At 40.6% G+C, this 27847-nt stretch overlaps 1 protein-coding gene and 1 long non-coding RNA gene across 2 annotated transcripts; both read right to left on the reverse strand.

The window, feature by feature from the left end:
* Window positions 1-14043: 14043 nt before the first annotated feature.
* On the reverse strand, window positions 14044-27824 carry LOC123497980. The gene is made up of 3 exons (XR_006672608.1): window positions 27521-27824; window positions 14647-14766; window positions 14044-14261 (listed from the first exon to the last, which is right to left on the reverse strand). It is a non-coding gene; the product is annotated as an uncharacterized LOC123497980 (long non-coding RNA).
* LOC123520738 (kelch-like protein 26) lies at window positions 14330-18707 on the reverse strand. Its single transcript, XM_045283322.1, is given in 5 exon segments — window positions 14330-15259; window positions 15261-16156; window positions 16314-16559; window positions 16772-17016; window positions 18456-18707. Coding segments are annotated over 4 exon segments (1866 nt in total). The 5' UTR covers window positions 17003-17016; window positions 18456-18707; the 3' UTR covers window positions 14330-14766.
* Window positions 27825-27847: the final 23 nt, after the last annotated feature.

Raw genomic sequence — 27847 nt, forward strand, 5'->3', positions numbered from 1 at the left:
CATAGTACTGGAAGGAAAAAGAAAAGAATATTGGTTAGTTCTCTGAAAATACAAAAAAAAAATAACAATAGAAATAATAGAATAAAATGATGATAATGGTTAGTGTGCTCTCTCTCTCTCTCTCTCTCTCTCTGAAAAAAAAGTAAATAAATAAATAAATAAAGAGAAAAAGACAGAAAGAATATAATAATAATGGACAGTGCTCTCTCTCTCTCTCTCTCTCAAAGGAAGAACAAGCAAGAACGGATATTTTTGGTCCTTACGAGAGTCTGGTGTGTTATCCTGACTGATTCTAGGAGAGGTGTGGAGGAGGAGGAGGAGGAGGAGGAGGAGGAGGAGGAGGAGGAGGAGGAGGAGGAGGAGGAGGAGGAGGAGGAGGAGGAGGAGGAGGAGGGTAGGAGGAGGAGGAGGAGGCACTTACTTCTGCTGTGGTGAAAGGGTTGGAACTTAATAAGGAAATGAGAGAGAGAGAGAGAGAGAGAGAGAGAGAGAGAGAGAGAGAGAGAGAGAGAGAGAGAGAGAGATAAATAGTCTCACTCTCTCTCTCTCTCTCTCTCTCTCTCTCTCTCACAAACACAGCCACTCACATCCTTAGCAAAACATCAAATCACACACACACACACACACACACACACACACACACACACACACACACACACACAGAGATGAGTGAAGCATTCTGGGACACCATGAAGAAATCTGAGCAAAGTGCGTATCTGAGAAAAACGATCTTAAATGGCAGTCTTTTTAGAGATTAGTTCTTCTGTAAAGGGGAATCTATTTTTTTGTTTGTTTTCTCTTGTGTTGTATTCCTTGTTGTATTATTTCATCATCTTTTTCTGTTCTGGTGTGAAAAATAAGGTTGTGGATTGATTTATTGTGATTTGTGTATAATTAATCTTGTTTTTTTCTTATTGTAAATATTTGTAACTTTTTTTTCTCTCAATGTGTGAAATATAAGTTTCTGAGGGGGGGAAGAAAGAGAAAGAGAGAGAGAGAGAGAGAGAGAGAGAGAGAGAGAGAGAGAGAGAGAGAGAGAGAGAGAGAGAGAGAGAGAATATATATCTAGTTTATTAAGCATTCTATCATTGGTATAATTTCTTTCAACCCCTTCAGTAGCATGACATGTTTCCCTATTCATTGTGGTGACTATTTGGTGATTTTCTACAGCTTCACAAACTCATGTGGGGGTTAAAATAGTGAAAACTGTGGCCATTAATCTTCTGCTCTCCATACACCCTTCCTAATGTCAATAAAATGGTCTAATGGTACACAAATCTCAAGGTAAAAATGTGTCCCAGTTCTGAAGGGGTTAAAATAGTGAAGACTGTGGCCATTAATCTTCTGCCCTCCATAGACCCTTCCTAATGTCAATAAAATGGTCTAATGGTACACAAATCTCAAGGTAAAAATGTGTCCCAGTTCTGAAGGGGTTAAAATAGTGAAGACTGTGGCCATTAATCTTCTGCCCTCCATAGACCCTTCCTAATGTCAATAAAATGGTCTAATGGTATGCAAATCTCAAGGTAAAAATGTGTCCCAGTACTGAAGGGGTTAAAATAGTGAAGACTGTGGCCATTAATCTTCTGCCCTCCATAGACCCTTCCTAATGTCAATAAAATGGTCTAATGGTACACAAATCTCAAGGTAAAAATGTGTCCCAGTACTGAAGGGATTAAAATAGTGAAGACTGTGGCCATTAATCTTCTGCCCTCCATAGACCCTTCCTAATGTCAATAAAATGGTCTAATGGTACACAAATCTCAAGGTAAAAATGTGTCCCAGTACTGAAAGGATTAAAATAGTGAAGACTGTGGCCATTAATCTTGTGCCCTCCATAGACCCTTCCTAATGTCAATAAAATGGTCTAATGGTATGCAAATCTCAAGGTAAAAATGTGTCCCAGTTCTGAAGGCATTAATACAGCTTGGTAACAATGACAGTGCTCCTACTTAATATATTCCCAGCCACAGCTTCATTAAGTCACCACATACAACAGTGATGCCACACACTCCTTGTTACCTAAGCTGTTCCTTTAAGCTTTACATAGTGGTAGTCAAGTTTTGGTGGATTTAACGGTTACCATGAAAAACTCAAAATTTGTCCTGAACCTCTATAAACCTCACATAAACCTCATGGAAATACAGAAAACCATGAAAAAACCTCAAAATTTGTCCTGAACCTCTATAAACCTCAAATAAACCTCATGGAAATACAGAAAACCATTAAAGAACCTCAAAATTTGTCCTGAACCTCTATAAACCTCATGGAAATAGAGAAAAACCATGAAAAAACCTCAAAATTTGTCCTGAACCTCTATAAACCTCAAATAAACCTCATGGAAATACAGAAAAACCATGAAAAAAACTCAAAATTTGTCCGAACCTCTATAAACCTCATGAAAATACAGAAAACCATTAAAGAACCTCAAAATTTGTCCTGAACCTCTATAAACCTCACATAAACCTCATGGAAATACAGAAAACCATGAAAAAACCTCAAAATTTGTCCTGAACCTCTATAAACCTCAAATAAACCTCATGGAAATACAGAAAACCATTAAAGAACCTCAAAATTTGTCCTGAACCTCTATAAACCTCACATAAACCTCATGGAAATAGAGAAAAACCATTAAAGAACCTCAAAATTTGTCCTGAACCTCTATAAACCTCACATAAACCTCATGGAAATAGAGAAAAACCATTAAAGAACCTCAAAATTTGTCCTGAACCTCTATAAACCTCACATAAACCTCATGGAAATACAGAAAAACGATGAAAAAACCTCAAAATTTGTCCTGAACCCCTATAAACCCCCTACAAAATCACCCTAGAGTCTTAAAGTTACCCTGGAAACCCACCATACTAGCTGGAAACCTGGAAAACATGGAAAAAATATACAGAAAACCATAATAAACGTAGATAACATGATATTGACTCTAAAATCCTCTAAAATGACACTAGAAAAACACACTAAAGCCTGGAAAACTGCTTAATGTTAGCCTGGAAACATACAAATATACCCACAATGGACTGGAAACATGGAAAAAGAAAGAAATAATAAAAAATTTGTCCCGGAACTCTAAAATACTCTAAAATAACACTAGAAAAACACACTAAAGCCTGGAAAACTGCTTAATGTTAGCCTGGAAACATACAAATATACCCACAATGCACTGGAAACATGGAAAAAGAAAGAAATAATAAAAAATTTGTCCCGGAACTCTAAAATACTCTAAAATGACACTAGAAAAACACACTAAAGCCTGGAAATTTATTAATATTACCCAGGAAACCTAAAAATATACCACAATGCACTGAAAACATGGAAAAAGAAAGAAATAATAAAAAATTTGTCCCGGAACTCTAAAATACTCTAAAATAACACTAGAAAAACACACTAAAGATTGAAATTTTATTAATATTACCCTGGAAACCTAAAAATATACCACAACGCACTGGAAACATGGAAAAAAAGAAAGAAAAATAAAAAAAATTGTCCTGCAACTCTAAAATTCTCTAAAATGACACTAGAAAAACACACTAAAGCCTGGAAATTTGTTAACGTTACCCTGGAAACCCACAAAAATGCCCACAATGCACTGGAAACATGGAAAACAAGAAAGAAATGTACTGAAAACCATAAATAAAATGGCCTGGAACTGCAAAATACTCTAAAATGACACTAGAAAAATGTCCTAAAGCCTGGAAAAACACTTAATACACTGGAAACTTGGAAAAACGAGGAAAATGTATTGAAAACCATAGAAAACGTTAAAAAATATGCCCTGGAACTTTTGAAACCCTGAAATGACACTAGAATACACCCTTACGCCTGGAAATACCCTAAATATGCCCTGGAAACTCTAAATACACTGGAAACCTGGAAAAACAAGGAAAAATGTATTGAAAACCATAGAAAACGTTAAAAATATGCCCTGGAACTTTTGAAACCCTGAAATGACACTAGAAAACACCCTCAAGCCTGGAAAAACCCTAAACATGCCCTGGAAACCCTAAATACACTGGAAACCTGGAAAAACGAGGAAAAATGTATTGAAAACCATAGAAAACGTAAAAAAATTGTCCGAAAACTCTTCAAACCCTGAAATGACACTAGAAAACACCCTAAAGCCTGGAAAAACCCTAAATATGCCCTGGAAACACCAAATATACTGGAAACCTGGAAAATAAGGAAAAGAAATATCAGAAGCCCTCGTAAAATGGCTGAGAATATTGACAACCATAACAAAAACGTCAAAATTTACCCTGGAACTCAAAAATACCGTAAAATGACGCTTTGAAAACACTCTAGAATCTGGAAAACCGCTTTAAAGTCACCCTGGAAAGCTGAAAAACACGAAAAAAAGGTGAAAACAACTCGAAATGACACAAAACTCAATTATTCCCTTCAAGAAACCCCCAATAAACCCAAAAAATCAAACCCAAACACGCTAAGAACCTCTAAACTACGACAAAAAATTAGGAACCTTTAAGAATGAAGCGATAAAAGAACCTCCCCCTTTAAAAACACAATTATCTCCATTTTTAGGCGCTTCATGACCTTTATTTCTGGTTTAAGGTGTGTAGGGGGGACTGACCAGTGAGGGGGGGGAGGTGCCAGCGGTGAGACAGAGGTGTGGAGAGACAGAGAGACGGTGGGAGGGAGAGAGAGAGACTTGTTGGCCTGTCACCCTGCCATACTCAGACCACTGCCCGCTTTCCTCTCTCTCTCTCTCTCTCTCTCTCTCTCTCTGCAGTGGAGGAGGAAGAGGAGGAGGAGGAGAGGATGCACCAGAAAGAAGAGGAAGAGGAGGAAGAAGAGGAAGAATAAAAAGAGGGCGCAGCAATAGAGAAAGGAAGAGAGATGAGATAGGAGGAGGAGGAGAAGGAGGAGGAGGAGGAGGAGGAGGGTTAAGAGAGGATAAGAGGGAAAAGTAGTAGGGAGAGGAGGAAGAGGGATGCGATAGGAGGAGGAGACTGAATATTAGAAGAGGAGGAAGAATCATGGAGAGAAAACAGAAAGAAAAAGATGACGAATAAGATGAGGAGGAGGAAAAGTAAGGAGAGGGAAAATAAAAAGAGAGGAGGAATAAGAAGAAACAAGAGGAATTAATTAACACATACAGACACATTTTAAAAGATTCAAATTAAGGGAAACGAAAAAAAAAAAAAATATATATAATTCACACATATTTCTTACATCATGCTTAGCTCATTTTCCTCTGGGCCGGGAGCAGAAAGACAGTATATAAAGCATGTAGAATTTAAATACACTACATTTACATACTAATACACTAGAATTCATATTATTATAAAGAAATTAGGTACATTATGGACAGGAGAGATGTTAGTGAAAATACTCAGTGATATTATTGAATGGATACAAGTATATATATAGCACATGGGTGTGTTTTGGGTGTGTTTTGGGTGTTTTGAGTGTGTTGGTGTGTTTATGAGTGCTTTTGGTGTGTTTTAAGTGTGTTTCGGTCTGTTTTGAGTGTGTTTAGGTGTGTTTGGGTGTGTTTGAGTGTGTTTATGGTGTGTTTTGGTGTTTTGAGGGTGTTTTGGGTGTGTTTTGGTGTTTTGGGTGTGTTTTGGTGTATTGGGTACGTTTTGGTGTATTGGGTATATTTGGGAGTGTTTGGGTGCGTTTGGGTGTATTTGGGTACGTTTGGGTGTGTTTGGATGCATTTTGGTTTGTTTGGATGCATTTTGGTGAATTTGGATGCGTTTTGGTGTGTTTTGGTGTGTGTGGATGCGTTTTGGTGTGTTTAGTGAGTTTGGATGCGTTTTGTTGTGTTTTGGTGTGTTTGAGTTGAGTTTTGGACGTGTTGTGGGTGTGCTTGGGTGTGTGTTTGATGCGTTTTGGTGTGTTTGGGTGTTCTGGATGTGCTTGGGTGCGTTTTGGTGTGTTTGATTGTATTTAGGTGTATTTTGCGTGTGTTTGGGTGATGTAGAAAATGGTGAATCAATGGCTCATATTCGATAACTTACCAAATCAAAGCCGGGACAAGACACACACTAGAGGTTACACAAATTAATTAAATATTGACACATTAAGAGAAAAAAAATATAGAGAGAGAGAAATAGGACACGTAAAGCAGGGAGGGATCGAGAAGTTAGCAGCAAGACCACACTCCAGAACTATAAGACGTGGAATAGAAGCATTGTAGGGAAAGCCATATGTGCCAGCCATACATTATCTGTAGTCCTGTATACAGCAACACCCAGCTGTCTCAAACTCAACAATCAAAGGAGGTACACGAAGGATTTATCTATTTCTACTTTTATTTGTATATTCTATTTTATTTTTTTTTCATTTGTTTTAGTTTTTATTTATTTTTTTGTTTGTTTATTCTATTTCTATTCATTTTTTTTTCTTTGTTTTATTTTTATTTATTTATTTATTCATTTGTATTTATTTTTTTTCTGGTCTATAGCGCTGTTAATGGCGCAGGCAATTCTCTTCATAGTGGTGGGCATATTAGGACCCATGTCACCACCCAAGCGCATCTTTATCATGACCACCTAGAACCTGGGAATCATGGTGGCGTGTAGCTAACTTAATTTAAACCACTCCACAAATGGTAAAGTTTCAAGGCTGTACTTGGTGGGATTCGAACCTAACGCATGGACGTCTGCCCGATCCTACGCTCACCACCACGTTATCCACTATGCCCTCCATGATTGACTCACTGATATTTATTGTTGGATTAATAATGAAATACAATAAAGGAGGAGGATTGACCTTGCTACCCACCCCCTGGCAAAGACTTAAGGATAGTGACAAGTGTGAAAGTGGTGATGTCGAGGCCTTGGAACACTGCATTGCTCTCTTTATAATAGTGAAAGAACATAGAACTTAACCGACCATATACTTAAACCGTGATGATATAATGGGATTACATCTTTATATAACAATGAAAATATAGAAAACTAAAATTATATAAAATGTGGTGAAAAAAGAGAAAAAAAAGAAGAGAACTAGAAAGAGAGAATGTATGAAAAGCAAAGAATAAGGAGGCGCCGTTGCAAAGACAAAACCTTCAACCATGGCGTCACTAGAATCATTAAACTCTTCTTACATTTTCAGAGTTCATATTAAGAGAATCCCGTATATAACACCACTACACCGTACACAGTTTTAACCCCTTCAGTAGCATGACGCGTTTCCATATTCATTCTGGTGACTATTTGGTGATTTTCTACAGCTTCAGGAACTCATGTGGGGGATTAAAATAGTGAAGACTGTGGCCATTAATCTTCTGACCTCCATAGATCCTTCCTAATGTCAATAAAAATGGTCTAATCGTACACAAATCTCAAGGTAAAAATGAGTCCCAGTACTGAAGGGGTTAAAATAGTGAAGACTGTGACCATTAATCTTGTGACAACCATAGACCCTTCCTAATGTCAATCTTCCTAATGTCAATAAAATGGTCTAATGGTACACAAATCTCAAGGTAAAAATGAATCCCAGTACTGAAGGAGTTAGTTAAATACAGTAAATACACCATACACCCCTATGAAGACTACAAATATTACGCTACACTCTAACGTGAGATAAGAGACAGTCATGATTCACACAGCGGGGAAGGCAGCGGTATACAGTAAAGCTCGTATTCTGGAACACTTCTGCGCTTCACCTCCACTATTTCAAGAGGCTTTATTTAAATTTACACAAGTTTTTAAGATACTTTTATGATTCTAAAGGCAGAATGACAAGAAAGACTCGTGAAAACCCCGCTAATAATCTGTGGCCTTGAAAAACTGGTGATGAGAGAATAAAAGGTTCTTAAGAGTGTTTTTTTTACGGTTCTAGAGGCAGAGTGACAAGATTTCTACATTATTAACAGGGGAAACACTCTTGAAAACCCCGCTAGTCATCTCTGCAGCCTTGGAAAACAGAGGTGAGAGACTTAGAGAGCAAAGCATTTCTAAATACAAACTGGAGCGCGGTATTAGTTGAAGTGTATCCCTCTAGACCACAGCCGCCCACACAGAACCTGCCTGAGCCGCGCCGCCACCAGCTGCCTGAAGGAGGCGCCGCAGAGGATGTACAGGAGAAAATTAACGGAGGTATGTGTGTAGTGGAGGCACTCAAACACCTCCTGCAGCGGGATGAGGGTCTGTGTCTCCTGCAGGGCGGCCTCTGTCGGTGCCTCGGCCTGGTAACACAGCAGCACGTACAGCTTCACCAAGTGTCTGCAAGAAAGGCACCAGCAGCTTGTGTTAGGAGTGAAGGAAAGGCAATGGTAGTAGTAACCCATTATTGCAAGGTCTTAAGTAGTTGGGTTGTAGAGAGAGAGAGAGAGAGAGAGAATTATACTATACCTTGGTAAATTCATAATAATAAACATAGTAGAGATAAGAAGGAGCATTTTGGTGGTGCTGTGGTGGGCCGCGCTGCGCTGTGGTGGTACGCCGCTGTGGCAGACAAGATGGTGGTGGTCAGCTCCCCGCGCCTTGCCACCGGAGAACCGTTTTTTCACCAAGCACTGCACGGTGGTGGTGGTGGTGGTCTTGATGTGGTTTCTATGGTCTATGATTATTATTGGTTTCAGCTTTACACTTCCCTCGGTCTGGTTTCTATTTCTCGTTCTGTTATCGTGTTCTCTTGACATGGGTTGGTTTCTATCTTCACTGTTTTCCTTATTCTTAATGTTTTCTTCTCTATTTCTTCTACCAGTGGGAAATCGGTGGTGTTCTCTCTGGTTTCTGATGATATAGTGTTCTTTATTTCTCGTCTCGACGATTAAGAACCGCCGCTGTTTGGTTTCTTGGTTTCTGAAAACGCTTTCCTTCCTATTTCGAGTCTCGGGAACAAAGAACTCATTTTGGTTTCTAATATCGTTTTCACCTGTTTTCCCGATACAGAACTGGCTGGTGTCTTTGTTTTCTGTCTTGGGAATGAGAAACTGACAGCCTTGGTTTCTCATATCATCGTTACAACTTACTTTTTGTGTATTATCCTTAAAAAACTTGTCAACATCTTTATTCTCCGTTTTGGTTATCAGAAATGCATGTTTTCGCCTTGTACCATCACCATTTCCTTCATTATCTACCTTATTCTCTCTTTGGTTACCCTCTTTATAGAAAACACTGCCTTTATCACCCTGGTCTCTATCCCCATAATGTTTTCCTGTGGTTTTGAGAGGACATGCAGCCTCTGAGAAAAAACGGGAGTCATCACAAGGAATGGCGGGAGAGGAGAGCGAAGAATCTATTTTTATATTTCCTTTTTTCTCGTCTATAGCGTTTAAGGAGAGGGTGGAATGAGAGCGAGGGGATGGAGGGGTGGAGTGGGAAGTGGAGTGAGTGATGGAGTGGGTGGTGGAGTGCGTGATGTCTGAAGGAGAGGAGGAAGAAGTGGATGTGTGCTTCCTTCTGGCTTGGTTTGACAGTCGTGTGTGGCGAGGGTAAGACGAGATTCCGTGGCCATTGTTACGCTGTCAGGGAGATTAGGAAAATAAGTGAGAAATTGTTGGAAATAGTGAGCGATAGTAGATATGTCAACGTTACAACACAATACAAAGGGAAATAATGAGATAATATAAGAGAAAGTGGGAAATAATGAGATAAATGAGAAATAAATTGTCATATAAAGATTTCTTGTCACGGCAGAGATGGAAATGATAAGAAATTAATAGTGAGAAATAATTACGCTGTCAGAGAGAGAAAGAGGAGAAAAGTGAGAGAAATTGCAGGAAATAGTGAGAGATAACAAGTATTAGCCAACGATACAACACAATATAAAAGGAAATAGAGATAATATAAGAGAAACTGGGAAATAATGGGAGATAACGAGAAATAAACTGATAAAAGCAAAAAAAAAACTATTTCTTGCCACGACAGAAATTAAAATGATGAGAGATTATTAGTGAGAAATAGTTACGTTATCAGAGAGAGACAGAGGAGAAAAGTGAGAGAAATTCCAGGAAATGTGAGAAATAACAGGTACAAATCAACGTTACAACACAATATAAAGAGAAATAGAGATAATGAGAGAAACTGGGAAATAATGAGATAATGAGAAATAAACTAATAATAGGCAAAATAAACACGATTTCTTATTACGGCAGAGATGGAAATGATGAGATTCTATTAAGCGATAGTGAGAAATTGTTAGCATGTCAATTAGAGGAAGATTGTGAGGGGGAAAGAGTGAGAAATTGTAAGAAATAGTGAGAAATAACAGAAATAAGGCAGATACAACACTTCCAAGCCTGTCAGATAGAGATGTAAAGGGAAATAGTGAAATAATGTAAAAGAAATAAAAAAAAAATAGAGAGATAAACGACAAATAGATGATAAGTCAAAATAAACACGATTTCTTGCCACTGAGATTGAGGTAGAGATCAAAATGACGAGAAATTATTAGAGATAGGGAGCAATAAATGATAGAAATAGCTTATAAGTCCCCAAATAACATGCCTACTCAGAGATACCAAGAAATTACGAGAGATAATGAAGAAATAAATGAAAAAAAGCAAGAAAATAAAAGAAATGAATAAAAATAATGAGAAATAAAGAAAATAAGTTAATAAATAATATAATCTAGCCTACCACCACCACCACCACCACCAAGAAATTACGAGAGATAAAGAAATAAATGAAAACAGCAAGAAAAATAACAAAAATTAATAAAAAAAACTGAGAAATAAAGAAAATAGATAAAAAAATAATAATATCTAGCCTACCACCACCACCACCACCACCACCTTACCATAGACAGTTGCCATATAATGATCCCGTTCATGATGGCAATAAGAAGGAATGGCACCACCACCACCACCACCGCGTCCACCACCATGAAAGCTGTCATCACTTCCTGATACTGTACGCCGCAATGATTAAACTGTGGAGAGAGAGAGAGAGAGAGAGAGAGAGAGAGAGAGAGAGAGAGAGAATTGTTACACACGCACACAAATGAGGGAATAAATAAATAAATAAATAAATAAATAAATAAGGAAATACGTAACTGAAATGGAATAAATACATAAAATAAATAATTCTCTCTCTCTCTCTCTCTCTCTCTCTCTCTCTCCGTACCGTATCCATCTTGCTGATAGTGACAAGCAGGTACAGGTTACACAGCGAGGTGAACAGTACCACCCCCAGAATGGTACACTTGGCCCTACGTACGGTACACAACGCCCGCCTCTTCAAGGGATACCGTACCGCGATGCACCGTTCCGTGGTATAAGCGACGGTTAGCCTGAACATAGATAGATAGATAGATAGATTAAAAAAATAAATAGATTGATAGAAAAATAGATAAAACAAAGAAAATTCATCTCTCTCTCTCTCTCTCTCTCTCTCTTAGACAAACCATAGAAAAATAAATAAAACAATAATTTTTCATAATATCCCTTTCTCTCTCTCTCTCTCTCTCTCTCTTTCTCTCTTAGACACAAACCATAGAAAAATAAATACAATAATTTTTCATAACATTCTCTCTCTCTCTCTCTCTCTCTCTCTCACCAAGTCGCGAACGTAGAATAAGTAGAAGACAGATAGTTAATAATTTTGCACCCTGCCGCTGTGTCCAGGAGGGCGAGGCGGACAGCAGGGAAGGAGTCATTGTGGAAGGCCCATCTTAACAGCAGCAGCAACACAAACAGGATATCAGAGGCCGCCATTGCCGCTAAGAATGACGAGGTGGCGCGTCTGTTGAGCCTCTTGATAAACACGTCCAGGCTTATCACGTTGCCAAAAAGACCTGGGATAAGGGAGATAAGGGGGCGGGGGTTTTTTTTAGGGTTTTTTTGAGAGATAAGGGAGGATAGGCACTTAATAGATAAAATGATATGTGGAAGGGACGGAAAATGGATAAATAGATAAGGAAGAGACGGATAATTGATAAATAGATAAGGAAGGGACGGAATAGATAAATAAATGGATGGAAGACAAATAATAGAAAAAGGATTAATAGACACGCAAATAAAGAAAAATAAAAAAAAAAACAACTAACCAATCAGAAATCAGGAAAAATACACTAAATCGGTAAACAGATGGATGGAAAAGAAAAAAAAGGAAAAAAAGAAAAAGAAAGAAAAGAAAGGATTGATATACACACATACACAGATACTGAAAAAATCGGAAACAGGAAAAATACATTAAATCGATAAAAACAAGATGAATAGGAGACAAGAAATAAGGAAAGGAAGGATTAAGAAACACATATACATACATAGTGAAAGTAAGATATAAAAAAAAAAGTAAATAAAGAAAGAAAAATATAAATAAGAAAAAAAAATCAAATGAGGAACTAAACAACAATAGTCAAATACGAGCCTAAACTAAAATCACACACAAATAACCACAGAAATAAAGAAAATAAATAATCAAATACACTAGACACCACTTACTAACCTATCTTAACGTAATCTAGCACAACAAAGACTAATAATACTCACCCACTAAGGCAATGAAAGGAATATAATAGATGTAAAGAAAATCAGATAGCCCGTTCTCTGTGGTGGACTCAAAGGGAGACTCGTGGAAATTGTAGCATTAGTAGTAGAAGTGTGGTAGTGCATTGTAGTAGTAGTAGTAGTAGTAGTAGTAGTAGTAGTGGTAGTGGTAGTAGTGGTGGTAGTGGTAGTAGTAGTAGTAGTAGTTGTTGTTGTTGTGTCCTCTCTCTCTCGTGGCTGGTAAAGAAATGAAGCGTTTGAAAAGATGGAAAGGAGAGAGAGGGAGAATGACGTCAGAGAGAGAGAGAGAGAGAGAGAGAGAGAGAGAGAGAGAGAGACATTTCTGCATCTATATTTTTCATCTTTTTCATACACACACACACTCTCTCTCTCTCTCTCTCTCTCTCTCGCATACATTTCTTCGTTCATTTTTCCTTCACCACCACCACCACTACTACTACTACCACCACCACCACCACCACTTCTACCACCACCTACTACTACTACTACTACTACTACCACAATGGCAATACAAACACACATAGACAAACTACAAAAAGATTTATTCTGACACACAAACAAGTACTATACGTGAACCAACGCACACACGCACACATACATACATACATACATACACGCAGTACGTACATGGTGAAAATACGTACACATAACGGCAGCGGCATATGCGTACACAAACGTACACGAAGGCACTGGCTGTGTGTGTGTGTGTGTGTGTGTGTGTGTGTGTGTGTGAGAGAGAGAGAGAGAGAGAGAGAGAGAGAGAGAGAGAGAGAGAGAGAGAGAGAGAGAGAGAGAGAGAGAGAGAGAGAGAGAGAGAGAGAGAGAGAGAGAGAGAGAGAATCACCATCTTTGCAGTCAATTTCATGTTTTTGATAACTTCTGAAAGGAGGAGGAGGAGGAGGAGGTGGTGGAAGATGTTTTCACACACACACACACACACACACACACACACACACACACACACACACACACACACAGTACAAAATGAGTTACAGTGAAAGACATTACATTATTATTACCATCATCATCATCATCATCATTATTTCAAGATACAAATGAAACCAAACAAATAAAATAGATAAATAAAAAAAAAAAAAATAAATAAAATAAAATAAAATAATAATAATAATAATAATAATAACATCGTATTTATTCCTGTTAGTTTACTCGCTTCAAGATACAAAATGGAACAAAATAAATAATAATAATAGTAATAATAATAATAATAATAATAATAATAATAATAACAACACTATTTATTTATTTCCAGATTCATTTCTTTTGTTCTTCATCACAAATGAAATCGTTGTTATTATTCATATATATAATTTCGTTGTTTATGAAATCCTTGACTCTTTCTTTGTCAAATTAAACTTAAAAATACCAATAAGTTACTATCATTACTACCACTACTACTACTATCACTACCACTACCACTACTACTACTACTACTACTATTACCACCACCACCACCACCACTACTACTACTACTACCACTACTATCATCACTACTACTACTACTACTACTATCATCACTACTACTACTACTACTACTACTACTACTACTACTACTACGATCTTTTATCTAATAACATAACATAACATTAAAAAAAATATATATATTCTTCTTATAATAATAATAATAATAATAATAATAATAATAATAATAATAAAAACAATTACTTATTTTTGCTCTTATTTTTCTTTGTGAGTTTGTCAAGTGTCAAAAAGCCACCTTAGTTTTAACATTATACAAATTACAAAAGGATTATATACATGCTTAAAGTAATCTCTCTCTCTCTCTCTCTCTCTCTCTCTCTCTCTCATATAAAACACTATTACAAACTTAACCTATTTTTTTCATATATTTACACATCACATTTCTTTTTCGTTTATATTTGTTGTTTATCATAGTTTTCTCTCTCTCATGTTTTTCTTCCTTTTCATTGCTGGCGACAAGTTTGTGTGTTGTGACTGGCGAGGTGAAGTCACGCCCGCTCAAGATTGACGGTGTGGTGTGGTGGTGTGGTGGTGTGGCACTGTCCGTGGTGATGAGTGCCCCACTAACTAACAACATATCACAGGCTGCACCCCTCACCACTCACCGCTCACCACTCACCACGCCCAGTGTTCGCTGCTTTGTTGTGTGTGCTACTGCTACTATAAATACTCCCACGCCACACCCATCCCTCCGACCCTCCCCCCACCTCTCTCTCTCTCTGCACGGCACTCATCTTGCTTGAGGCATCCATAATGCACAATGAAGGCTGCAGTGTGTGTGTGTGTGTGTGTGTGTGTGTGTGTGTGTGTGTGTGTGTGTGTGTGTGCTACTTGGCCTCAGCCAGCACGTCCATGTCGTCCCTGCAGCGCGGCACGTAGAGGGGCACACACACGTGTTCCCAGATGTCCTGCGGGTAGGGCTGCTCGGTGCCCCAGCGCCCTGCCTCCAGGTCGTAGCACTCGATGACGCCCGTGGCGCGGTCAAAGGTGGCGTCAGAGTGGAAGCCGCCCACCACGTACAGTCTGCCGCCCACCACCAGGATGCCGGCATGGTAGCGGGGCGTGGGCACGCGCGTCACCACACTCCACGTGTCAGTGCGGGGGTCATAACAGTCCACGGTGTCAGCCAGCACGCGCGTGTTGCCCGCCTCCTCCTCGTACCACCCGCCACACACGTACAGGCGCCCAGCGTGCGTCACGCAGGCGTGGTCTGCCCGCGGCGTGAGCATGGGGGCGCGGGGCAGCCAGGCGGCGGCGGCGGGGCTGTAGGCGTAACAGGAGGCCAGCACGCGCTCCCCCTCCAAGCCCCTGCCACGTACAGCAACCCTCCAGCGCTGCAGCGCCGTGTTGCGCCCGCGCCCCGGGCAGCCCCGCCATAGACGTCCAGGTATCCGTGGCAGGGTTGTACGCCTCGCACAGGCTGTCGTCCTCCGCGGCGCCGTCGTCCGCCGCCTCGCTGGCGCCGCCCACAGCATACAGGAGACCGGCCAGCACGGTGAGGGAGAAGCGGCATCGTTCGCGGTGCATGGGCGCCATGGTGGTCCACTTGTTGTGGTGCGGGTTGTAGCGGAAGCCGAAGGGATGGATGTTCTCCTGCAGGGCCTGGTTGAAGCAGCCGCCGATGACGTACAGCTGGTTGGCCAGCACCGCCGTGCCGTAGTTGCACTGCTCCACGTGCGGGATGGTGGTGAGGTGGCGCCACCGTCCCGCGGAGGGCAGGTAGTACGTGATCTCGTTGGTGATGCCGCCGATGCTGAACCCGCCCACCTTCACCACCGCCAGCTCCAGCCCGCGGGAGTTCACCAGGCCCGTGGGCGGCGCCGGGGGCCCGCGCCCCACCCCCAAGGCCCGCTGCACGGCACGCAGGGGCTCGGCGAGGCCAGGCAGGCGCGCCGCGTGTTCCAGCACGGGAGTGGGCACCTCGTGCAGGTTGAGGGCGCGCAGGAGTGCCGGGGCGTGGCGCGCACGCTCAACAGGGCAGTGTGCCAGCCAGCCAGCCACGGTGAGCAGCACCTGGCCCTCGCTGCAGTCCACGGGGTAGTCACAGGACAGCAGGTGCAGCAGCTGCACCACCGTCAGCCGCTGGAAGTCCGCCATCTTGCCAAGCTTGTGCAGGTGTGAGCTCATGAAGGCGTAGACGCGGCGCCGCAGGCCGTGCAGGGAGTACGTCTCGGCGATGGTGGCCACGTCCACACAGTTGTCCAGGTCCAGCTGTGCCTGCAACACCCGCCACTGTCACCAACACCACTACACTAACCCGTGCCCCACAACACCACCTACTGCCCATACCCACAACACTACACTACACCACTACAACCCCCCCACTGCTACCCACACCCCGCAGCCCCGCCTCCCGGCATCAGCCAGCACTGACCTGTAGGTAGTTGGAGCACGCCTCCACCACGGTGAGGACCTGCACGTGTGCCGCGGCGGCCAGCACGTCCTGCACGTTGGCCAGGTTGAGGGACAGTCTGCTGGTGTAGGCGTACTCCAGCAGGCAGTGCAGCCCCGCGGCGCTCACACCGTTCAGACGGATCTCAGCCTGGCCACGCTCACGCATCTCGTCCGTGAACATGGCGCGGAAGTAGTCACTACAAGACGCCAGAACCACGCGGTGTGCCTGTGTGTGTGTGTTACCAGAGAGAGAGAGAGAGAGAGAGAGAGAGAGAGAGAGAGTTAATGCCGTCAAACACATGGGTACAGTACAATATCATAGCAATCACCCAAGCTTTGACACAGCAGCTTGTTACCAGTGTTTGCTGTCCCTGGCCACTGCCACACCAAAGAAAATGATGAAGCATGTACAATAAGTTTGAACACACACACACTGACCGTGAACGCCTGCCCGCCAGCCAGCAGCGTGACATCCAGCAGTAGGCCTTTACAGCGGAGAGCATTGAGGCCGTATAGGAGCGTGCCTGTGTGTGAGGGATGCTCCAGCTGCACCGCATTTAGAGGCCGCGGTGCTCCTCCTCCTCCACCTCCTCCAACACTGCTAGAACTGCTGCTCCCACCTCCTCCTCCTCCTCCGCCACCCTCGCCTCTTCCTCCTGTTCTTGTCATCTTCACTGCATCGTCTGGTGAGGTAAAGTGAAGGTTTGGTTAGGTTAGGATAGGTTGAAGGCATTTCCTAACTACTACTACTACTACTACTACTACTGCTGCTGATGATGATGATGACGATAATGCTACTCTCTCTTTGTGTGTGTAAATCTTTCTCACGGCGTAACAATATAATGATAATAATAAGGTGAATTTGATTTTGTAACGGACAGAGAGAGAGAGAGAGAGAGAGAGAGAGAGAGAGAGAGAGAGAGAGAGAGAGAGAGAGAGAGAGAGAGAGAGAGAGAGAGATGGCGTAATATAACCACACGTCCACTGCAAAATATATAGGCTGTCACACACACACACACACACACACACACACACACACACACACACACACACACAGAGAGAGAGAGAGAGAGAGAGAGAGAGAGAGAGAGAGAGAGAGAGAGAGAGAGAGAGAGAGAGAGAGAGAGAGAGAGAGAGAGAGAGAGAGAGAGAGAGAGAGAGAGAGTAAAATAACAACACGTCCACTGCGAAATATATAGGCTGTCACACACACACACACACACACACACACACACACACACACACACACACACACACACACACACACACACACACACACACACACACACATAATGGGATGGGTAAAACGAGAGAAACTTTAATATGTGAAGGTCATGTGTTGAGCTTACTGGTTAGTGTGGTGGTGGTGTAGTAGTAGTAGTAGTAGTAGTAGTAGTAGTAGTAGTAGAAGAAGAAGAAGAAGAAGAAGAAGAAGAAGAAGAAGAAGAAGAAGAAGAAGAAGAAGAAGAAGAAGAAGAAGAAGAAGAAGAAGAAGAAGAAGAAGAAGAAGAAGAAGAAGTAGTAGTAGTAGTAGTAGTAGTAGTAGTAGTAGTAGTAGTAGTAGTAGTAGTAGTAGTAGTAGTAGTAGTAGTAGTAGTAGGAAGGTATTTCTACTACTACATCATTTCCTAACACGCTCTGGTAATAATGTAGAACAGATAAGCACACACACACACACACACACACACACACACCAGGTTCTCAAGGTGAACGCAAATAAACAAAGAATCAGCTGTGGTCACTCTCTCTCTCTCTCTCTCTCTCTCTGCCCACACTAAAGTATTGTTTGGTATTTCCTGATTTCCTGACTGTCCTCACACACACACACACACACACACACACACACACACACACACACACACACACACACACACACAGACTGACAGACAAACACACGGCATTTTTCTTAACCTAACCTCAACAAAAGCGGTCGCACAAACATTACAAAAAAATAAAGAAAAAAACAACAGCTAGAAACACACTAACACCTCGTAACACTTCCAAACACGTACACAACACAATGGCAACACTTACAAACACACAAACACTAAAAAGAAAACAAGAAAATAAAGAAAAGCGAGGAAAAAATTGAGAAAAAAGACCTTGAAAAACTTGCGCGTACCTGTTTTGTCTCTGTCCACTTCCCTTTGTCCACGCTCAATTAAAATCCTCAATATCTCGCTTATAACCACTCCCACTGCTATGACGCTCCATGTAGAGTTAGATAGGAGTGTTATGTGCGTGTGTGTGGATTTTGGGAGGTGTGGGTGCAGGGGAAGTGGGTGAAATGTACTGTTGTGTGTTGAGGTGTGAGTGTGGTGATGGTGGCGCGCGGCAAGCTTCCCACCCCGTCCTACTTCTCGCTTTGACTGGCAACTTGCAAGACACGAGTAGAGAGAGAGAGAGAGAGTGAGAGAGTGGGAGAGAAAGAGAGAAGGTCCCAGTAGGTAACCTTAGCAACGCCACATGATTGCGCTCTCTCTCTCTTTTTCGTTTTTTTTTTTTCGTTACGTATACTAAAAGGAGGAGGAGGAGGAGGAAAGAAGAAGAAGAAGAAGAAGAAGAAGAAGAAGAAGAAGAAGAAGAAGAAGAAGAAGAAGAAGAAGTAAAATAAGAAAACACAAACATAAAACAAAGACATCAGTATTTTTCACTTCAACACATAACAGCACTGCATTAACCCCTTCAGTAGCGTGACGTGTTTCCCTATTCGTTCTGGTGACTATTTGGTGATTTTCTACAGCTTCAGAAACTCATGTGGGGGGTTAAAATAGTGAAGACTGTGGCCATTAATCTTCTGCCCTCCATAGACCCTTCCTAATGTCAATAAAATGGTCTAATGGTACACAAACTCACGGTAAAAATGTGTCCCAGTACTGAAGGCGTTAAAATAGTGAAAACTGTGGCCATTAATTTTGTGACCTCCATAGACCCTTCTTAATGTCAATAAAATGGTCTAATGGTACAGAAATCTCAAGATAAAAATGTGTCCCAGTACTGAAGGCGTTAAAATAGCGAAAACTGTGGCCATTAATTTTGTGACCTCCATAGACCCTTCTTAATGTCAATAAAATGGTCTAATGGTACACAAAACTCACGGTAAAAATGTGTCCCAGTACTGAAGGCGTTAAAATAGCGAAAACTGTGGCCATTAATTTTGTGACCTCCATAGACCCTTCTTAATGTCAATAAAATGGTCTAATGGTACACAAAACTCACGGTAAAAAATGTGTCCCAGTACTGAAGGGGTCAAACACACTATATGGAAATTTGATAAGCCTTTGTGAGAAACAGTGAGAAATATACCAGATTAAGAAGAAAGGGATGAAATAATATAGCTAAGGAGAACACTGAGAAGAAATATTAGGATCTACAGGAGAAAAGATGAAAACTTAAATTATCTGTGGTTTTTAAGGAAAGGATGTATTTTGGCTGTAGAAATATAAAAACAAATGAAAATATCAGTGTTTATAGGGGGAAAAGATGGGAAAATAGAGAAATATCAGGTTTTATAAGGGAAAAAGATGAGAAAATAGAGAAATATCAGGTTTTATAAGGGGAAAAGATGGGAAAATAGAGAAATATCAGGTTTTATAAGGGGAAAAGATGGGAAAATAGAGAAATATCAGGTTTTATAAGGGGAAAAGATGGGAAAATAGAGAAATATCAGGTTTATAGGAAAAAAAAGAGAAAATAGAGAAATATCAGGTTTTATAAGGGGAAAAGATGGGAAAATAGAGAAATATCAGGTTTTATAAGGGAAAAAGATGAGAAAATAGAGAAATATCAGGTTTTATAAGGGAAAAGATGGGAAAATAAAGAAATATCAGGTTTTATAAGGGAAAAAGATGAGAAAATAGAGAAATATCAGGTTTTATAAGGGGAAAAGATGGGAAAATAGAGAAATATCAGGTTTTATAAGGGAAAAGATGGGAAAATAGAGAAATATCAGGTTTTATAAGGGAAAAGATGAGAAAATAGAGAAATATCAGGTTTTATAAGGGAAAAGATGAGAAAATAGAGAAATATCAGGTTTTATAAGGGGAAAAGATGGGAAAATAGAGAAATATCAGGTTTTATAAGGGAAAAAGATGAGAAAATAGAGAAATATCAGGTTTTATAAGGGAAAAAGATGAGAAAATAGAGAAATATCAGGTTTTATAAGGAAAAAGATGAGAAAATAGAAAAATATCAGGGTTTATAAGAGAATATGATTAAATTTTGCCTCTAGAAGAATTAAAATCAGTAATAATAACAGGCCTATTAAAGAAAAAGAATAAATTTACCTTTCTACCTCAACTACCACCACAAGGAAGAAATATTGAGGCCTATAAGGGAAAAGAATCAAATTTACCTTTCTACCTCAATTTCCACCACAAGGAAGAAACATCAAGGCCTATTAGAGAAAAGAATCAAATTTACCTTTCTACCTCAACTTCCACCACAAGGAAGAAATACCAAGGCCTATTAGAGAAAAAGAATAAATTTACCTTTCTACCTCAACTACCACCACAAGGAAGAAATACCAAGGCCTATTAAAGAAAAAGAATAAATTTACCTTTCTACCTCAATTTCCACCACAAGGAAGAAACACCAAGGCCTATTAGAGAAAAAAGAATAAATTTACCTTTCTACCTCAACTTCCACCACAAGGAAGAAACACCAAGGCCTATTAAAGAAAAAGAATAAAATTTACCTCTTTCTATCTCAACTACCACCACAAGGAAGAAATATCGAGGCCTATAAGAGACAAAGAATAAATTTACCTTTCTACCTCAATTTCCACCACAAGGAAGAAACATCAAGGCCTATTAAAGAAAAAGAATAAAATTTACCTCTTTCTATCTCAACTACCACCACAAGGAAGAAACACCAAGGCCTATTAGAGGAAATAATCAAATTTACCTTTCTACCTCAATTTCCACCACAAGGAAGAAATACCAAGGCCTATTAAAGAAAAAGAATAAATTTACCTTTCTATCTCAACTACCACTACAAAACACAACACAGACATAAAGCAACCAATGTAATGAAGAGAAAACCTTTGCTTACCTTACACACAAGTGGCAGAGCAGTGGTGGTGGTGGTGGTGGTGGTGGTGGTGGTGGGGCTATGTTACCACCGCCACCACCACATCCACAGCCTCAGCCAGACCCTCCCAGCAGTGCGACCTCAACCAGCATGTACACGTGGCCCATACACACATGCACACACACACGCGTACATAGGGAAACACTGGAGAAGCGAGGCGATTTTCTGAAATGAGAAGAAAAATATTGCTTTAATACGTTGTGTGTGTGTGTGTGTGTGTGTGTGTGTGTGTGTGTGTGTGTGTGTGTGTGTGTGTGTGTGTGTGTGTGTGTGTGTGTGTGTGCTCTCTCTCTCTCTCTCTTCTAACCTACCCTAACTTAATTTAATCTAACCTAATCTGTCACTTTTGTCTATTTTCCTGTTATTGTTTCCTGTTTTTGTTCTTTCTCTTTTTCATTTCCTGTTCAATATGGCTTTCCTCAATTTTTGACCTAACCTAACCTAATTACTTGCCTTTCCTTGTTTTTTCCTGTTTTTCTTCTTTTATTTCTATTTTCCTGTTCTATATTACTCTTCTCTCTTAATTATCTAACACACTTCCTTTTCCTGTTATTTTCTTCATTTTTCTTTTATTTCTATTTTGTGTTATATATTATTTGCCTCTTTTGAACCATAACCTAACCTAATCTGTCACTGTTATCTGTTTCCTTATTGTCTTTTTCCTGTTTCTCTCTCTCTCTCTCTCTTTGTGTCCTTATAACATTACATGGAGTTGTGTTCCTTGTTAGTTCATTTGTGTGTTCTGGTGATTAAACTCCTTCATTCACACCTTTCACTGGAACACTCTGGAACTCCCTCCCTGCATCTGTATTTCCAACTTCCTACGACTTGTCTTCTTTTAACCTCCTCAGTACTGGGACACATTTTTACTTTGAAATTTGTATACGATTAAACCATTTTATTGACATTAGGAAGGGTCTATGGAGGTCAGAAGATTAATGGCCACAGTCTTCACTATTTTAACCCCTTCAGTACTGGGACACATTTTTACCTTGAGATTTGTGTACCATTAGACCATTTTATTGACATTAGGAAGGGTCTATGGAGGTCAGAAGATTAATGGCCACAGTCTTCACTATTTTAACCCCTTCAGTACTGGGACACATTTTTACTTTGAAATTTGTATACGATTAAACAATTTTATTGACATTAGGAAGGGTCTATAGAGGTCAGAAGATTAATGGCCACAGTCTTCACTATTTTAACCCCTTCAGTACTGGGACACATTTTTACCTTGAGATTTGTGTACCATTAGACCATTTTATTGACATTAGGAAGGGTCTATGGAGGTCAGAAGATTAATGGCCACAGTCTTCACTATTTTAATCCCCAACATGAGTTTCTGAAGCTGTAGAAAATCACCAAATAGTCACCAGAATGAATAGGGAAATGCGTCTTGGTAGGGAAGAGGTTAAGAGGGAGGTATCGAGGCATTTGCTCCAGAATTTTGGCTAATGCTTTTCCACTTTTTAGAGAGCCAACACTTAAGTTTGCCTGTTTTTTTAATCTTTTCTTTATTTTTGCTCTTGGCTGGCCCTCTTCCCTACATAAAAAATAAATAAATAAATAAAATAAAAGTGATATTAGCTGGAATTGAGTTTTTTTTTTTCTAGGACCAACTGGCAGGTGGTACGCGGGGACTGCACCACTGTACCACACCTCACACTGGTACTCTATCACGCTCAGGAAAACTTTGAGAACCACTGACCTAACTTAAACTGTCACTAATATCTGCGTTCCAGTTATTTTTTTTCTTTTTTTTCTCTTTTTGTTTGAATTTCCTGCTTTCCAGTTATTTATTTTTTTTTTCTCGTTTTGTTTGTATTTCCTGCTTCCATTTTTAACCTAACCGAACCTAAGCTGCCATTATTATCCACTTTCCTCTTTTTCTTTCTTTTTTTTTCCTTCTATAAAGTTTTCCTCAATCACTGACCTAACCTAACTTAATCTGTCACTATTAGAACTTGTTTTTCCAGTTTTTCTTTCTTTTTTTCATGGCCACAATAAGAACTCCCCTTCCTAACTTAACCAACCTAACTGACACACATTTAACTAACTGACACACATTTAACTAGAAATCTTAAACATCATGGCCATAATGAGAACTGCCCTTCCTAACTTAACCTTCCTAACTGACACACATTTAACTAGAAACCTTCATCATGGCCAGAATGAGAACTCCCCTTCCTAACTTAACCTTCCTAACTGCCACACATTTAACTAGAAACCCTAAACATCATCACTAGAATAAGAACTGCCCTTCCTAACTTAACCTTCCTAACTGCGACACACACACACATAACTTAAACATCATTGCCAGAATGAGTAAACTGTCTTTATTATCAAATCTACCTAAATTAACCTAACCTTCCTGCATGGCTTCTACCATTTCTAAACCCAAGAACACAAAAAACACACAACACAACTAGAAACACAAGATTACCAGAAGAAACACACACCACATATCTACAAACACAAAATTATCACACAAAACATACCCACGTACCTAGAAACACAAGATTACCACAAAAACACACAACACTTGACTAGAAACACATTACCAAAAGAAACACACACCACATAACTAGAAACACAAAATTACCACACCAAACACACAACACGTAACTAAAAACACAAGATTACCACAAGAAACACACACATACTTAGAAACACAAAAATACCAAAAGAAACACACAACACTTAACTAGAAACACATTACCAAAAGAAACACACACCACATAACTAGAAACACAAAATTACCACACCAAACACACAACACGTAACTAAAAACACAAGATTACCACAAGAAACACACCCCACATACTTAGAAACACAAAAATACCAAAAGAAACACACAACACTTGACTAGAAACACATTACCAAAAGAAACACACACCACATAACTAGAAACACAAACTTACCACACCAAACACACCCCACGGACCTAGAAACACAAGATTACCACACAAAACACATCTACAAACACAAGATTACCACAAGAAACACACCAAACCTAACCAGAAACACACAAAACCACACCAAACATAACCTAAAATCTTCAAAAAAACACAAACAAACACAATTCCTACACATAAGCAACACACAGGCACGTATATCACACCAAATAAACAAAGAAAAGTCAATAAAACAAGAAAAACCACGTTAACTCATCAAATCTCGGAATATCTTGTTTGTTTACACCTTCAGGAATGACAAGAGAAATTGGACCCAGATATTAGCCATTTCCGCCCTTATTTACCCCTTTACCGCTCTTATTATGCTTGGTACAGGTAGGCAGAAGGCACAGGTAAGACGGGCAGGTGAGATAACGGGTTAATTAGTAGCGTAAAGGGTTTTATTTACCTGTATGTGAGAGAAGTAAGGCAGGGGATGTGTGTCTGTGTACGCGGGTCACTGTGCTCTCTCTCTCTCTCTCTCTCTCTCTGGTTATTTATATTCTTTTCTTACTTTTATTTTCAAAGTGTATATTTTGCAGTTTATTTTTTTTAATGGGTAAATTAGAATGAGGGTGACATTTATACCGTGGTACACCGAAAAGTGACACCGTTGATAAGATTTTCCGGCCTGTTTTGTTAATGTTACCATACTACTACTACTGCTGCTACTACTACTACTACTACTACTACTACTACTGCTGTTGGTGCTACTGCTACTGCTGCTGCTGCTGCTACTACTACTACTACTACTACTACTACTCTACAATAGCTACAAACTGCATCATATATATATATATATATATATATATATATATATATATATATATATATATATATATATATATATATATATATATATTACAAGACAGGCCAGTACACACACACACACACACACACGGGTTAGAGCGGTGGCTTCACAAGCCAGAGGACCGGGGTGGGATTCCCCGGCCGGGTGGAGATATTTGGGTGTGTCTCCTTTCACGTGTAGCCCCTGTTCACTGTTCACTGTTCACCTAGCAGTGAGTAGGTACGGGATGTAAATCGAGGAGTTGTGACCTTGTTGTCCCGGTGTGTGGTGTGTGCCTGGTCTCAGGCCTATCCGAAGATCGGAAATAATGAGCTCTGTGCTCCTTCCGTAGGGTAACGTCTGGCTGTCTCGTCAGAGACTGCAGCAGATCAAACAGTGAATCTCACACACACACACACACACACACACACACACACACACACACACACACACTAAAACAGTAAATAGGTACGGGATGTAATTCCAGGGGTTGCGGCCTCGCTTTCCCGGTGTGTGGAGCGTGTTGTGGTGAATTACACACACACACCGGAAAGCGGCGAGGCAAATAGGCAAGCCTCTTAAAGTGTAGCCCCTGTTCACCTAGCTATAGTAAATAGGTACGGGATGTAACTCGAAGGGTTGTGGCTCTGAGCTCGCTCCGTAATGGGGAAGGCTGGCTGGTTGACCAGCAGACAACCGTGGTGTATGCTCTGGTAAACACAGCTGTCAGCAAAGCGGAGAGCCTCGCGAGACAAGGAGACAGCCTATACACACACACACACACACACACACACACACACTGCAGCAGATCAAACAGTGAAACACACACACAGCCTGGCTACGGCAGCACATCAGTCTCGAATCTCGATAGTGGTGGTGCGTGGAAACCCGGCGGCTATCTACACAGCTGAATGGCAAGTGTAACTTACTACAACATCAGCCACACACACACACACACACACGAAGATTGAACGTCACAGCATCTTGTGGAAAAGTGAGGGAGCAGCTGCCTTCACACTCGGTGATGTCTGATTCAATAAAGATGGCTGGAAATGTTTCACACACACACACACACACACACACACACACACACACACACACACACACACACACACACACGGCATCAGCATGGAATGACTGTGCAACACACACACACACACACACACACACACACCGCGCGAGAGGGAGGGAGCCAGGTCTGGGTCTGGGTCTGGGTCCAGCCCGTTGGTGCCCCGGTTGATGACGTCACATATTTACGTTAAGTAAACCATTTTGAAAATGTCGATTCGCAAAAAGGCAGCTAGAAACTAATGCTTATGAAATTATGACTTGTTACAAATTTAAACTAACTTCCAAAATATAAAAAACATTGCCGGGCTGAGCAATGAGAAAATATTTTAAAAATACCATAAATAAAAGTGTTATAACATCGACATGCTTAAAAACAATTTCAAAGCCCACCAACTTCATTCAATAGAATTGCTAACACTTTTCAAAAATATGAACAACATTCAGAGCGTATCAAAACTTGCCGGCACGCGGAAATAAAACAATAATACCACTTGTATACGTCACTTTTTCACATTTTAACCGCGCCGTAAATCACTTTTAAATTCTGCACATTTAGTCTATCAGGAGCGAAACACACTTAAACCCTCATTAACTAATGTTTGAAAACACAAATACTTCATTACAGCTTGAAATAAAAAATCAAGCATACGTAGTTTAAAAATTTGTAAAGGAAACTGGGCTCTTATCTAAGCTACAAACAGCCTCTAAATCAGCGTATTTCACGCAACACAAGCATGGAACATACTTCAAACACTTCTAAATACCAATAGAAAGCATTAAAACTTGCTTATGAGTCGAAATAAGTGAGATGAAGGGATATATAAATAATGCTGGAACTGTCCAGGATGGGCGCCAGTGGGCGGCCACCTTGATGACGTCATCAAGATGGCCGCCCAGGAGGACCGGCCGCTGTCAGCTATTTCACTTCAGTGGGCCTTCCTGACACACAAGACTGCCAATGCGGATGTATTTCAATAGCTGAAGTGAAAGATTAGGTCTATGACTCCACTTGTGACATGTCTGGCTTGAAATAGGTAACAAATAAAGACATAATAGCTGAGACATGCACCCGACCTCTGTCCATCCCTCGGCTTACTCACGGAAAACTTGCATTTTTGCGGCTTTTGAAGTATTTGCTGGTGTTGATTCACTACTATTGTGTCCTTTCAGTGCGTAGGGCCGAGTTAGGAGCGTGAAATGCCGAGTTATCCATCATATCACCACTACCACTTCAATGTTGTGTATTGTTATTGCGAGTCACTTTTAAGTGGTTTCCTTCACTGTGTGTGTGTGTGTGTGTGTTTCAGTGATGGGTGGGTGGGTGCGGCGGAGCTAGTATATCTCTCCACGCATAGAGACAGACAATAAGAGACACACCACAGCAGCACCACCAGCAATACTGCACACTAACACAGCACCGCAAACACTTACTATCCAGACACAGAATTACTTGCCGCTACCCACCACCACCACACCACCACGGACACTGGCACCAAAACTAACTGACTGTGATGATCGGTGGATTATGGATACTGGACATTGGTCATGGGTGGTGATGGCCCACATAGCTCGGACAAAACAAACCAAACACAAACCTCCACTTCCTCT

This window comes from Portunus trituberculatus, chromosome 1 (genome assembly GCF_017591435.1).
Source record: "Portunus trituberculatus isolate SZX2019 chromosome 1, ASM1759143v1, whole genome shotgun sequence".
NCBI classification, from domain to species: domain Eukaryota; kingdom Metazoa; phylum Arthropoda; class Malacostraca; order Decapoda; family Portunidae; genus Portunus; species Portunus trituberculatus.